Genomic DNA, 15077 nt, shown 5'->3' with positions numbered 1-15077 from the left:
TTCCCCTAAGCACTACCAGGAGTGACTAGGAATAACAGTCACAAGCTGGCAGAGGGTAGATTTAGGCTAGATATCAGGAGGCGCTACTTCATGGTCAGGGCGGCTAGGATCTGGAACCAACTTCCAAGAGAAGTGGTGCTGGCTCCTACCCTGCAGGTCTTTAAGAGGAGGCTAAACGAACACCTTGCTGGGGTCATCTGACCCCAGTACTCTTTCCTGCCATGGCAGGGGTCGGACTTGATGATCTGCTCAGGTCCCTTCTGACCCTACTAACTATGAAACAAATAGGGCCTGCTTCGTACATCCCTACTCTTTATATGCATCATAAATCAAAACACCTAGGGGTTTGGCCTAGGGACACTGCCGAGCAGGAAATACAGATACAGCATCTTTTCAAGTAGAAATCAGGGGATATCACAATGGAAGTCATTCACTTAACTCTAAGAAAATGGTGCCAGACATACACACACTGTGAGATGCCCCTTGGGTACTCAACAAAGCAGCTTCTATTAGGGACTTACTTTCCCCCACTAAAGAGAAGCAGTAGGGGTCTAGCAAACTTGAGGCTGGCAGCCATTTTTGGGGCCAAATGTGGCAGGCCCCACATGCCTCTGATTGGCAAGGAGCCCTGGTAGTCCTTCCCCTTGCCACAGTGGCCAGGAGGACTGCTGGTTCCCCAAAGGGAGCCAGCATTTAATTTTTTTTTCCAGGGAACTCATCAAAAGTGTTGAGCTTGTGGTTTTTTGTGCAGCTTGAGGTTTTTTATGGAGGCTGCCTGAAATCATGGTATCCATGAAAATTGCAAAATTGCAATTTCAGTAGGTCCCTAACAATTTGCCAAATGGAGTGGATTTGTTAAAGGTTTCAAGATTGTGAAAAAATCTGTGTGGAAAAATTGTCGTGAAGTGAGACTAGCAAATTATTTTATTTGTGACATGGGGCTGCAGACAGAAGTTTTATTTCTTGTGGAATTGGACCCCTGAAACACTCTATAGCTGTGCTGTGACACACATGCACATCTGCAGAGCACTTTAAAAGTGGGTGATCGCATGGCAAATTAACCCTCATCTAATGAGGGATCAGATGAAGATACTCCAAAGTGGAGAACTTTGGGGAACTTGTGTTCCCTATGGTCAATCAGGGTTAGGCTAATAGCAAAGCACCATGAGTTAGAGCAGGGACCTGCACATCTGTCAGCGCCCAGGTTGATATATTCTGGGTACCAGATACAAGCAGGGAGGTTACTCTAATTCACTGTAATTCCAGTGCGTCAGAGCAGACTTGATTAACTGAGTCTGCTGGAGTCTGTTGGAGCCTTGCAATTAACGTGCTCCAACAGTCTCCCACATCTTGTGTTTCAGTGTTCTCATGCTTCAAAATGGTAGCAGGGGCATTTTATCTAAAACTCAGTTGACAAGCCTCTCTAATCAAAGTGCCTCCTTCCCCCCTCCACACGCACACTCCCAGAGTATGTATAAAAACACCCTAAAGCTCAGTTCAACAACGCTTGTGCCTAATTTTAAGCTTTTGAGGAGTAGTAGTGGCTCCAGTGAGCTAACTTACATGCTTCAAGTTAGGTAAGAACTCTGTTGAACAAGGGCCAGAGTTACTTAATTTATTCTTCTGAAACATAGTTTTCAAGTATTTTGATGTAGACAAGGGAACTCCAGCTAATTTTCTCAAGTAAAAAAACCCAAACTGCTGACCTTTGATGCATAATCCACTTTTTCCACCCCTCCCATGATACAGACCGTGGAATTCAAGTTGAGACATACCTGACATATGATGGATATACAAACACAGCAAGAGAGGCACTTATGAATAAAACCTAATGATTAACTGAATTTTACAACACCTTTTATTCAATTGTTGACAAATGTCCAGGTGCTTTTTTATTCATAAGATTCTTCATGGACAGCAAATAATAAATGCACAAATAAATATTCCTGAGAAAACTTGCATTAGGAATCTTCTCAGAGTCATTTTGAAAAGGTATTATTATTATTATTATGAACAAAATTAATTTATCTAATGATTATTTGTGGTTGTGGATAATTTGAGAAGCAAAAAATTACTAAGGGCTGAACTTACAGAGTGTGGGCCAAACTCCCTGGCTATTTAAATCAATAGGGAGTTTGACCGTAGATTTACCAGGAGGCTGTATTTACAGTTTTGAATTCCATTGAGTTCCATGCAGAACAGTCTGGCTAACATATTCATAAATGATCTGAGACATGTCTGGGGTTATAAAAGTTAGGGCTGGCAAGCCAACCAAATCATTACCAATTAACCAGTCACTTGATTGCATATTTTTTGACCAGTCAAAGATTATAGCGATTTTACAAAAAGAACCCCAAAACAAACAGAAAACCCCTACATTTTGTAGTTTTCATGACAGAAATATGATTTTTTATTGTTTTTGACACATTTCTTAATGGAAAATGTGTGCTCTTTCTGTGTATAATTTGGACGTATTGGCAATTTGTTTTACAATTTTTGACTGATATTTGATCGGTAAATTGACTAAACTTTATTTGACTGGTCAAATATCCATCCCTAGTAAGAGCTGAGGTCTAACAAGATAAAAATGCTGCCACACCAGAAATGCTGCCAATAATGTAATCTATACCAGAAGGTAAAAAGGAGAAAGAAGTGGAAGTCTGTTGTATTCAGAAAAAGAGAACAGCATAGAAATGCAGCACTGAGTTTTCACCTATACGAACCTATGCGATTGATAAGACAAAAAGACATAAGACATATATACATATACAAAGAGTTCTAATTAAATAAAAGCTGCCCCATGATTGCTTATGTATTATAAAGCCAAACACCCTTTCTATTTTCTCTGTAATGAGAACCAATTTATACCATCCTCTAGACACTCTAAGAATTTATCAGAAATGTTCATTTTTGTATTTGACTTGTAAAGAAAAAGGAAGATTCTGCCATTTTATTTTTAACTATTTTCCCCATACTGTAGACCTGCTGCCTTGCAAGATTATGCGTTATAGTGAAGATCCCTTCTCTATAGAGACCTACACATTTTTACTGATGACTACTGCACTTTGCCCAGTCCTTTAACAAATCACAGATATTTTGTAAACCTATTACACCTACCTTAGATGCTAGTTCCCCAGGTGCCTTCCTTACTAAAAAGTCTTCAATTTCTGGAAGCTCATGCTTGTGGAGTTTAATACTCCAGATATATTGTAACATTAAGAGTAGATTTCCATAAACAACCATGAATGGTGAACTGATCATAGCATATTTCCTTCGATTACGAATCATCCAAAGTGTACAGGACCAGATCAATAACACAAAAGTCAACCAGCTGTGATATGTGATACTCCAAGCCTTAGGAAGGAAAAAAGAAAAATAAATGTTTCTTGCATATTCAATAAATCCACTTAAACTTAACAACACTTATTTACCCAACACACTGTTCACAATATATTTTAATTGCTGTGACACTGCCATTTATGTTAATCAGAACTGCAATGGCCAGCCATAGCAAATCCCTGGGATAACTGGCAGTGAGAAAATCTCAGTGAGACTGAATCTTTCCTTGTAAGATGTTATACCTTGGTACATTAGTGGAACTATTAGTTCAGGTCTCCCAGAATTTGTCAGTAACTGTAGAACTTGTTTCAATTTCACTCATAGACAAAGGAGATAGGGTAGACTGAGGGCATGACCATGTAACAATAGCAGTGAAGATGCAGATGGAAAAGACTTTGGCATGATCTAGCAATATGTGTGTGCCCACAAAGCCCCCAACAGGCTTATACTGTTTTGCTTTCATCCCCTGCTGCCAGGGCTGGATTAACCCTTCAGTGGTCCCTAGGCACACAAACTCGTGGGCCCCTATTTACTACTGTATATTTATATTACTTTTTCACACAATTATAATATATAAAATCAGCACAACTCGGCCCCTTCTTTACTTAGGGCCCTAGGCATCTGCCTAGTTTGCCTATGCATTAATCTGGCCTTGCTTGCTGCTATGTTTCTACTGGTACTGTGACCTGTGCCAGCTGAATTATAATATTATCTAAAATATTATAAACACACTTTTATTTACAGTGTATGCCTACCCATAGTACTCATCTGACTTACGCTATACAAAGTATGGTTGTTCTCTGCAGTATATTCAAATATGCTGTTCAGTTCACAGGACTTAAGCAAGTAGTTACTTGGAATTGATCTGGACAAAACACTTTACTATGTCATATGGGAAAGCCACTGCATTTGTAAAGGGCTTTGTAAAGTTATGTTATTGATTTGTGGCTAGATTCAGATCTCAGCTATACACAGGGTAACTCCAAAGTATCTTATTCAATAAAGTGTTTCATTTCCATTTATTACAAACAAGAAATTATTATTAAATATGTGTGAATATTTTAATTAAGGTTGGACCATATAGACTTGGCTTGTCCTGAACTGATATAATGTCCTTTTGTGTCATCAGGAATCACTGATACATTATTCTTCCATTGAGATATGAAATAATACCATGGGTAATGGGGCAAATCTTGCTATAGTGGAAGTGGGACCTACACCAGAAATGAATTTGGCCCAGGACACTTAAAATAGGGTATTAAGTGAAGTTAACTCTTCAGAGTTAATGTCTCAATGCAAGACTCTGAAAAGTAATATTTAGCTCCATTTTTTACACTGACATTTAAATTCTGAATTGGATTTTAAAATATTAGACAATATGTTTAACAGATACTGGAAAACAAAACCCAGAATTTTGTGCCACTGTGAAAGTGACTACTTACTAACATCTCAAAAAGTACCAAATCAGATCCAGATTTGCAGCCCCCCATGTTTAGTTTATTACCAGAGACTTTTCCTACTAGAGGGCAGCAAATAAAAGTCTTAAACCATAAACAAATAATTTTTATTTTACTCCCTTGAAACAAAAAAGAGTCAAAATAATTTGTTACTGTTGTTTTTAATACAAAATTGGGCCAAGAAACTTCATAGGAAATTGAAATTCAGTTGAATATTTTTCAAAATAGTAAAACCAGAGCCTACACTGTAAATACAGACAGAGAAGTAATTACCATGTTAAGAACCTGCTACAGTACAAACTAAAGGTATTTGCACAAACTGGATTTTTTCCAAAGCTGCAGGAGGTATCATTTCAAAATTTAATCGCATGTCTATGTTTACCACATGACTTTACTCCTGCATAAAATGTCCAAATTGAGTAAAAATGTGAATATCAACTAATACCAAAACCTGAGAACCAGGGATTTTCTGATCTATAAGCACATACCATCCCAATCCTATCATGGAGCCCTTGCACCTAAAATTCTGTCTTCTGCCCTATCATGAGTATGTTGTAGGACTGGAGAAAAACTTTGCACATAAGTTCACCCAATGGGTTCAGAGATCAAGTCAAGATTTTACAATCTTTAAAGAAAATGCCACTGAAAAACTGCCCCTCAGCAAAACACTTAGAAGAGGACCTTACTCATAACAGAAGGGATCTATTTGGTAGCTGTGTTGGTCTCAGACAAAAATAAATGCAAAAATCTAGAACTCTTGGTTCAGAGATGATACCTTTTATTAAATGATTGTATTAAAAGCTTTTAATTCCTGAACCAAGAGGGATTACATACATTTTTGCATTTCATAGCAGAAGTTCATTTCTAGACCTGGCCAATCTCTATAATTGGACTTTATGTACCTTCACAACTCAGTTATTCTTGTCTGATACCTACCATCATTGCAATCAGAGCACAAATGTAACTTTGCTTCATGATAAAATGGAATACAGAAACCATGGCATGGACTTTTGAATTTTCTTTTTCTTCCTCATTAAATTCTTCCCCCTCCTCTTCTTCCTCCTCCTCTTTCTTTTCTAAGTAGAAAAAAATATTCTTACATTGCAATTCATACACATTTAAAAGCAATGGTTGAAACACACATCCAGATCCTGGAGCCCTTGCTCAAGCAAGGTAAAGCGTGAAGTATCTAACCAATTTTATTTCAGTACACTGAACTCATTAGGGAAAGCCACGTGACAGAATGTTGTGCAACTGCCATAGTACTCATCCAGGCCAATGTCAGTAATTTGGGTAGCACGACAATGATTTGAGTCACAGAAAAAAAAATACACGTATGCAGAATTCATCCACAGTAAGGTAAGGCTTTGTAATAAAAGTGCTGATGGATAAACATGTGGGCAATATTTTGGAAACTGCGTGTGTGCCTATGGCATGATTCAGGGAATGTGCAAGTCATTTGGGAGTCATTGCTTTGGAAGCAGTTTCTTATCTTTCAATATGAAAAGCAACTTAACAAAAAATATATGAGCAATTAATGTAATGAGAGAGTAAAGAGTAAGCACAGGTTAATTCCCAGATTAGCTTTTACTACCTGACATATCATCTGATGGTTCCCATTTATATTGTGGTGTTGAGTACATATCTGCTTTTGCTGGTCCGTTCTCCATGGGAAGTGTGGGGTGAATACTGTGATAATCTACAGGCGTTCCATTCACTGTTACCAGCAAGACCTGCCAGGTGAGGATCAGAGAAAGGCATTCCTTTTACAAAAGCTTCTGAGAGTTGTATACCTATCACCATGCTTCTTCTAGTACTGTTCTTAATATATTAAAGAAACTGAATATGCAATTTCTTGTTTCTTCTGGCAAATAATTAGCAAGTTTAAATAAACAAAATTTTGGAGAATCAAGGGAATCCTCAGTGTAATTAGGCGATGGGGAATAAGATCCTGTTTTAGATAACAGAGAGGCTTGTAGCACAAGTGATAGGCTAGTCAAACGGTTTTTTCTATCAATACCTTACTTAATGAAGCCTACATCTTAAAGAAAATAGGAAGCTTTGCAAGGTTGGACTCTTACTACGGAACATGACAACAATTATCCATATGTTAATTGTAGAAATCATGAATCCTGAATCTTTACGGGGGTTCCTTTCAGCTCTATGACAGTTCCAAGGACAATTTTTGGAAAACCATTTTAAGCTAATAAATTGACATGGACTTTACGGAATATTCTTTAACAGACCTGTAACAACAATTAATTTTCACTTCTATATAGTACATCCCATTACATCGCAAGTTTCTCTCTTTTGTTAAATTTTTACAAATGTTACTTAAATCCCCATATCACCTCTGTGAGTTCAAAAGCTATGAAAATGAATAATTGAACTGCATTTTAAAATTGTTATTAGAATGGTCTGTGTTCATTACAATTAGTAAAATGCATTTTTTTGGCTTTTTATTTCCATTGCTCATGCCACTTGCTAGCACTAATTCAATTTTCCTTCCTGTAATGTTTTTCCTTTTTGTGAATTAAATGTCACACTGTTGTCCTTGTTTGGCCTCAGGTTCTACCAGAAGCAGCTAAAATCTCTCTCAGACTGGAGAAAACCTATTTAAATGGTGGCTAACAGATGATGTCTCATCCCTGTAATTCTGAAGAGGGGAGAGGGTATTTTTATTGTGGAAATAATGTTAAGACTCTAAAGACCAGTGGCAATTAGTTCTCTGGAAACATTCCAGTCTCATCATCAAAAATACTGTGATTTTTTTGCAGAAATAGACACGCACGTGAGCTGTGAGTTCAGGTTTGACACAGCTGATTTCAGTCTGCATCGGGAAGGCATTCTGCTTCCTTTATTTGTGATGGGATGAGATTGAGAAACAACATTTGTCTTTCTAATACCTAGTAGAATTTCCTGCCAGTGAACAAATGATGTTGTTTGTTTCAATAGAGAGTCAGACTTTCTGTCATTACAAAATACAATTCAAGTACAGAGTAAGTCATTCCAACAGGGCCACTGAGCACACACTTAAAATATGCAACACCTGAGTTGTATCAAGTTTTAAAGTAGCTTCTTAAAAAGAAGAGTGGAATGATCTGCTTAAAATACAATGAAATAGGGAAGATCTTTTACTAGTTGGTGCAATGTTGGTCATTCTGCTGTGCATTAGTAAGTTTAAATACATCAAGGAAAGTCTCATTTAAGTAATAGGTAACGGAACACTGTCTCATTTTGGGTAGTATGGAGGTTTGAATAAGCAAGACTGTAGTGTAAATGATATGTTAATCAAAAAGAACAGAACCTTTTAACAGTTTCAGTACATTTGTCTACCATCAATGGAATCCATTTTAAAGTCATTTATGTTAGTAAAAATAAATTGCAAAAACTGATAGTATACTAACATCTGATGGCTTGTATTCGTCTTGGGTCATTGAAAGAAGCTGCAAAAAGCAATGCAAGGACAGAATATTAATGAAGCAGCATAGCTCAAGCATTAATATGTTTAACAGATTTAATATACACATGCAGATTTTCTGACCCTCTCAAGAGATTCGTTTTGAATGAAGCAATAATAAATTTTTAAGAGGCCAACAGAATTGTACATTATGATCAACAAAATGATATTGATTGTACTGTATCATAATTCTGATTGTGCAGTTACTACAGTATCCTGAAACACACTCAAACTCAACCTCTTGTACCATCACATCACCTAGTCCAGTACAGTATAAACCAGTTACAAAGCTGTAGGTGAGGTGCACAACCACATAATTCACGCAAATGGAACTAGTTATTCACTAAATCCCCTTGGTTTAAGTGCTACAGTCACAGTCTAAGGCAATATAAGCATACCTGCTAGCTGCAGAACAGCTCACTCTCAGCTTTTTTCATTTTACTAATGCTCGTTGCATTGTTATGCAGAACATATGCTCAGTCTTGGGTGCTTTTACCTCATTAAGGGTTCTTACATTGTTATTCAAAGCGCTTTGCTTCTAAGAGAAGTCTTGAAATGGACAGGACCTATTCAACCTAAAGGATGTTAGCAGGATAGCACTGACAACAGCTGAGATGGGCTAGAAGAATTAACTACTCACTCCACATTTTGGGCAATTTCTACTTGCCAAATCAGCCCACAACATGCAGCTTACACTTACATTACGTGTGGTTTACAAACAATTTTCTATTGAGCAAGTAAAGATATTCCTGTATAGGTAATCAGTACCACATGCAGTCACACATACATTTGTGTTTATTATAATCAGATCTATAATGAAATGTAAGCCATAAAAATATATGTAACCTTTAAGGCTCCTGTCACAGGAGCACTTGGGTGCCCTGTTCCTATTAAGGAATAAGGGCTGCTGAAGCTCCCTGAGACAGGTGTTGGTTGCCGGAGCAGCCAGGCTGGTCATGTGATGAAAAGGGGGCAGGGCCGGGCCTTTATAAACAGCCCAGGCCAAAGCTTAGGGGCAGTTCCCTTCTGGCACTCTGAGGTGCAGGAGCTCTGCAAGAGAGGCAAGCTGAGCAGAGATGAGCGGTGCAGCCTGAACACCCAAGGGGCTGCATCATGATAAGGGTGGAGAGAACCCTGACTGGGAGGCCTTTGCAAGAGAGCCAGGTGGGCCTAGATCCTATGTTATAGCCAGGAAGCTTATTGTTGTGTTACAGCCAGCTGGCTTATGGTTCTGTTTAGTTATTGTTATACTGGAGGACCGGGTGAGGCTATAAGGGGATGGAGGTGGCCTCATTAGGGGCTCCCCAGTACAGTGGGGTACTCCCAGTGCAGTAGAGAGTGCTGCATTTTGGGGTGGCCTGACCCCAGCCCCATGACAGGGGACAGGCTCAGGGGAGATCCCCAATAGTGTGGGGGTTTTCCTGGGTGCCCGGAGAGGGCACAGCATTTGGGTGCCAGAGTGAAGGCACGGCAGTTGGCGCTGGGGGCGCTGTGTTTGAGGTGTTGTGACCCCAGCCCCATGTGGAGCGGTATTTAGCCCAGAGAGGGTGAGGACCCCGAAGGAGGGTCAGGGGGTCAGGCATGGCTACACGTCACCTGAGCCTGTGCACGGGAAGCGTGAGAGAGGCCCCAGAGCAGGCGCAGGAAGTGCCAAAGGAGGGGGGGAAGCCTACTAGGAAGCCCCAGAGAGGGGCGAGGGCCAGCATAAAAGCCCGAAGTAGGGCAGAGTGCACAGTTGGAGGCCCGAGGCAGGGCGAGTGCACGATTAAGCCCGAAGAAGGGCGATTAGATGAATAGAAGCCTGAAGTAGGGCAGAGCGCGCGGTTGGGGGCCCGAGACAGGGCGAGCATGCGACTAAGCCTGAAGTAGGGCCATCATACAAATAGGAGCCCGGAGAGGGCAGGGTGCGGAACAGAGCCCAGAGAGGGCAGGGCAAGCATGTGATTAAGCCTGAAGAAGGGCAATTGGACGAGTAGAAGCCAGACATAGGGCGGAGCGTGCGGTTGGGGACCTGAGGCAGGGCGAGCGCATGACTAAGCCTGAAGTAGGGCGATCATATGAATAGGAGCCCAGAGAGGGGGCAGGGCACAGAATAGAGCCCGGAGAGGGCAGGCCGTGCGGGACAGAGCCCGGAGAGGGCGCATACATATTAGGCAGCTTGGAGAGGGCCTTCATCGAAGAGGTCCTTGTGAAGGGGTGTGTACGTAGAACGCACATAGAGACATAAGAACGTCCGGTACATCTGCGAGGCTTGGGGCATGCTAAAGGGGAGGTTGGAGGCACGCATAGCCCATAAGGCTGGGGTGTGCCAGGTCAGTACATCCAGGATAGGGGACGGGATATACTTAGCACCGTGTCAAAGGGGACAATAAAGGCAGCCTCCATTATAAAACTATATAACACCAAGACGTGGCAGGCGAGATAGAGGGTGCTGAATCACCTATTTGGCACGGTAGGGGGTGCTAGAGAGATCATGGCCGCTCCTAGGTCCCCACACAGTGACAGCCCCACTTGCCAATTTTTTTTTTTTTTTTTTTTTCATCAAATCTGCCCTCTTGAATAAAGATGGCAGGGATGGGCTCTTGGTATGGAACATGACAAGATTGTGTAAAGCAAAATGATACTATCATATCAGTCACATCTTATTGCCTTAGATTTTTCACAGTGGTACTCAACCTCTTGGTTTCACAGGTTGGAGGATGATGTGGGACCAGTCTGCAGACCAGATATGGTCCCACATGCCAGGACTGGGCCCTGAGCTGCCTCTGCTTGGCCAGAGTGCTTCCAGACTGGATTTCATGCTGCTGAATCGGGCTCCATACCACTTCCCTCAGCCCTACACTACTGGATTAGCCCCCATTCTACCTCCACATTGTCCGCCAACTTACTGGATCAAGCCCTGTGCTGCCAGATTGGGCTCCATGTTGTCTGTACTTGGCTTCATGCTGCTTCTGTTGAGGCCCACACTGCCAGGTTGACCCCTGCACTGCCTTCAGCCAGCCCATGCACTTTGAGATTGGACCCTTGGCCACCTCCGCTGGCTGTTATGTGCCCATATTGGGCCCCATGCTGCTTCTGCCCAACCCTGTACACCTGTATCAGGTCCTGTGCCATTTCTGCTTTGTCCTGCACATCCAGTGTAGCATACAGGGCTCTATTATGCAGCTTGCAAGGCTCCCCACAGGTCCACAAATTTGGCAGCAGCGGACTACTAGATAATGCTACCACACTGCTGCTGCCAGTTTTTGGATCCATGAGGAACTTGATGGCGCCATGGGCCAGATGTGGCCTGCAGGCTGGTGTTTGAGCTCCCCTGGTCTAAGTGAAACTTTGTATAGATACACTGTAGGTGTTTCTTATCCATTTTCTAATAATGATGATAGCACCACCTGACAAATTATGTATGTAAAAAATCATCAGCTCCTCTTTAGAGATTCTCCCCTCTACCTAGATCTTTCACCTGCTTTTAGGGTTCATAGTCTTGTATTTATACTTCACTCTGTCTCCTGCTGTTCCCCCTGCTTGCATTGCACTGCCTCACCTCCCTCTCTGCTAAACCCCATGTTCATGCCTTCAACTCCTCTGTTAGATGACTACATCTTCATTCTCCATGTCCTTCTCATGTGGGCCTAAAATCCAGCATGCACAGAGTGCTGCCCTTTTCTGACACCACCTCCATGAGATGCCATTTCAGGATTTCGTTCAATACTGCTTTTCTTGTGTATAACTCCTACACAGACTTCTTTGTGACTCTCCTGTTGATCTGGTCCTTCTTTACTTCCTTTGTTCCTGTCCCTCTTTTCATACAAGCCTCATCTGCTTATTAGTAAAATCTTACAGTCATTCATTTCAGAGCCACCTTCTCTGAAGCTTCCGCCATTTGAAGCAAGCTTATGCCATCTCTTCATTCCACTAATCCTATGCCTCATTTACATTTTCTGCTGAAAACATTTTCTCTCATGCCTTTACTTTAGAAAGTCTGTCTTCTGCAATTGTTTTATGTTGTAAATGTGTTACATACATACTGGAGCTCTGAAAGCATTTGTATGAAGGCATTCAATTTGTAAGAAAGTGGGAAAGCATATAATGTATCCTGTCTGATAACTGACTTTTTGTTAGTTGTTCGAGTTACCAGCCTTCCAGCTTACATAATATGAAGCTGGGAATACTTCAAACATGTTTTCTGTTGGCTTTTCTATAATAGCCAGGCAAAGATATAGAAGTATTAAAGTTTCCACTGAAATGATTAGACATAGAAATACAGAAATGTGTTTGTTGCTACAGTGGGTTCAGTTCACAGCTGTAAGCACCGTTTATTTATTATTATGGGGTGTGTGTAGATGAAATGGGGGCCCTAAATTGAAGCGGTGGCTTTTTAAAAACACTGCTTCAATTTAGGGCTCTTTAAACCCCTGTGTCGTGCACATATCCACACACACTTACCCACCTCTTCGGCGGCAGGGAGAGGAGGCAAGCTGCCGGGAGGCAGAGTGGTCCCTGGGCTGCTGGGGAAGAGGGGGAACTGGTACTTCCCTTTGTGGCAGTGGCATCCCACTCCAGGTAGCACCTGCCTGCAGGTACCTGGCATGGGTGGTCCTGGGGGGCACCACAGCTGTGGAGAGAAGCACCAGGTCCCCATGCAGCTCAGGCAGGCAGGCTCCAGGGGGGAAAAAAAGATCAGGCTTGCTGCTTTTCTTAGGCAGAGCCTGCCTCCCCTGGCTGCTGCCAGGCTTCCAGCAGGGCTTCCTGCAGAGCCTCTGAGATGCATAGAGCCCAGTGCTTTGCTGCACAGCTGTAGGGGCAGCAAACTGCGCCCCAAGTCATTTAAGGTGTGTAATGCCACCAAATTTGCTACAGCAGCTGTGATTAATGCACAATACACCACCAACGCATGCACACACCTACACTATTAAAGTGGTGCAAAAGCATTTAGCCAACGTTGAAGTGTCGTGTACACATGCCCCTCGTTTTGTCTATACACAGCCATGATGTCCAAGTAGTATTCTTGGAATTTGAGTATGTTACTGTAAGGCTCAACTTAAACACTTCTGGACCCCAAATCTGGACCCAAATGGGAATCCCCTCAAGTTGATGAGCTGTGGTCTTTCTGAGGTATAAAACTTGTGCAGCTATAAAACCTGTGCAGCTTTTTCTTACACTGGGCTGCTTTATTTATCCTGGAATGGGGGAGGCTGGGAGGGATTGATCTCCCCAGCCTGGCCCACAGACATACTGCTTCTACTGAATGTTAGAGAATAACAGTATTTTGCTCCACCCCATTCTTAGTCTTATTTGCTCATCACATATACATTTTAGTTTGGAAACTAGAGCTCACTGCTCCCCCAATCCAAACATTAATTACAAAGTTAACACAACAGAATGAGCTGTGCATTTGAAATATGTTTGATACAGGGAGCCTGTTCTCCCAGCTCTTACTTTTCTCTCATCAGTTGGGTAGTGACTAGCATACCACAGACTGCGTCTTCTCTTGGCTTCCATTGGAGCTGAGCTGCAGGCTGGTTCCTTGTCTTCTTCCCTGTTATCAGATTTCCCTTCATCATCTGTCTCCTAAGCAACGTAAATGACATAGTTAATAATGATTCCTAAGTGATAATTTTCCAAGATGAACACTAAGGTAACTAGATGCTATTATTCCTTTAAAAAGTATGGCTTGAAATATCTGTGAGCATTTAACATACTGTACCTTTGAAGTGGTTTTATGAGGATGACCTTTTCAGAAATAGATGAGAGAGCTATAATCACTATACCCATCAATATCAAGATGTTTCTTACAGAAGACCAAAAGTAAATAACTTTTTACCTTTTATCTTATGGATAAACCAAGCCATAAACTATAATATAGATATATAAACAATTTAAAGCTAGATTTGCTGAAAATAAAATCCATTGATCTCTGCTGTTTGACTGTCTGAAAGTGGGACAGCATTACATTGCTAAATTAATTGGCAAAGGAACTGAATGAAAAAATATATTTTCTAAGTATATGCAATAAGTATTTAAAGAGGAGAGACTAACCCAGTCCCTAATAACAGTAAGTGCCCTACTGGATCAGACAATATACATCTACACTACTAGCATTTTGTCTCTGATGATGGCCAGAACCAGAAGTTCAGCAGAGGTATACAGAATGTACAATTATGATATAATAATATGCCCATGGAGAAATTTTTTCCAATCCCACATCTGTTAATACAGTATTTATTAAAATATAAGACAACCCAGCCCTAATGTCTATGAAATATGATGACCCCCCAGTAACTAGATCCCATGTATGGAAAATTGATAAATGTGCTATAATTTTCCAGTTATAGAGTCTAATTATTGGAGGTTTGCCTTGAATTTGTCCCCTTCCCAATGCTACAGCAGGGAAAATTAAATCTAAGGTGGGGGCGAGGTGGCCCCCTTGATCTTTGCCCCTACAACTTCTTCCCTTCGCAGCCCCTTACCTCCCCCTATTCTCCCTCTGCACATGGAAGGGTGCAGGGAATTCCACAGCACGCCCAGTCCTGGAAGAAGATGCTGCTGCTGCTCATTAGGCTTTTGCGAAGTGGCTAGTATTCACTTCAGATTCGGATTCGGCCGATTTGTGGGACAGTGATTCAATTTTGTGATTCAAATCACTGTCCCAAATCGATTCGGCCCAATCTGATTTGGAGATTTGGCCACCATCAAATTGGCCAAATCTCCGAATCAAACAAGCCCCATCCCCTGCCTGCTCTCCCAGCCCCATCAATGGCTGCCCCTCCCAGACCCAGCTCTTTTTAAAGAGCATCCCAGCTCTTAAAAAAAAAAAAAAAAAA

General features: G+C 41.5%; 1 protein-coding gene across 3 annotated transcripts in view; it reads right to left on the bottom strand.

Annotated features, from left to right (window-relative positions):
* PIEZO2 (piezo type mechanosensitive ion channel component 2) overlaps positions 1 to 15077 on the bottom strand; it is a 498844-nt gene that overhangs the window by 159389 nt on the left and 324378 nt on the right. For 2 of the 3 annotated variants that reach the window (XM_019545872.1, XM_019545888.1), the window contains exons 9-13: positions 13693 to 13824; positions 8204 to 8242; positions 6391 to 6529; positions 5733 to 5872; positions 3118 to 3354 (exon numbers count right to left, since the gene is read on the bottom strand). In XM_019545872.1, coding sequence (XP_019401417.1) covers positions 3118 to 3354; positions 5733 to 5872; positions 6391 to 6529; positions 8204 to 8242; positions 13693 to 13824 — 687 coding nt within the window. The remainder of the gene's footprint in view (positions 1 to 3117; positions 3355 to 5732; positions 5873 to 6390; positions 6530 to 8203; positions 8243 to 13692; positions 13825 to 15077) is intronic. The other variant, XM_019545881.1, reaches the window with a different exon arrangement.

This window comes from Crocodylus porosus, unplaced genomic scaffold, assembly GCF_001723895.1.
Source record: "Crocodylus porosus isolate Cpor-Errol unplaced genomic scaffold, CroPor_comp1, whole genome shotgun sequence".
In the NCBI taxonomy this organism is placed as follows: domain Eukaryota; kingdom Metazoa; phylum Chordata; order Crocodylia; family Crocodylidae; genus Crocodylus; species Crocodylus porosus.
Note: the sequence above shows the minus strand (reverse complement) of the source record. Positions and strands in the feature narration are given on the sequence as shown.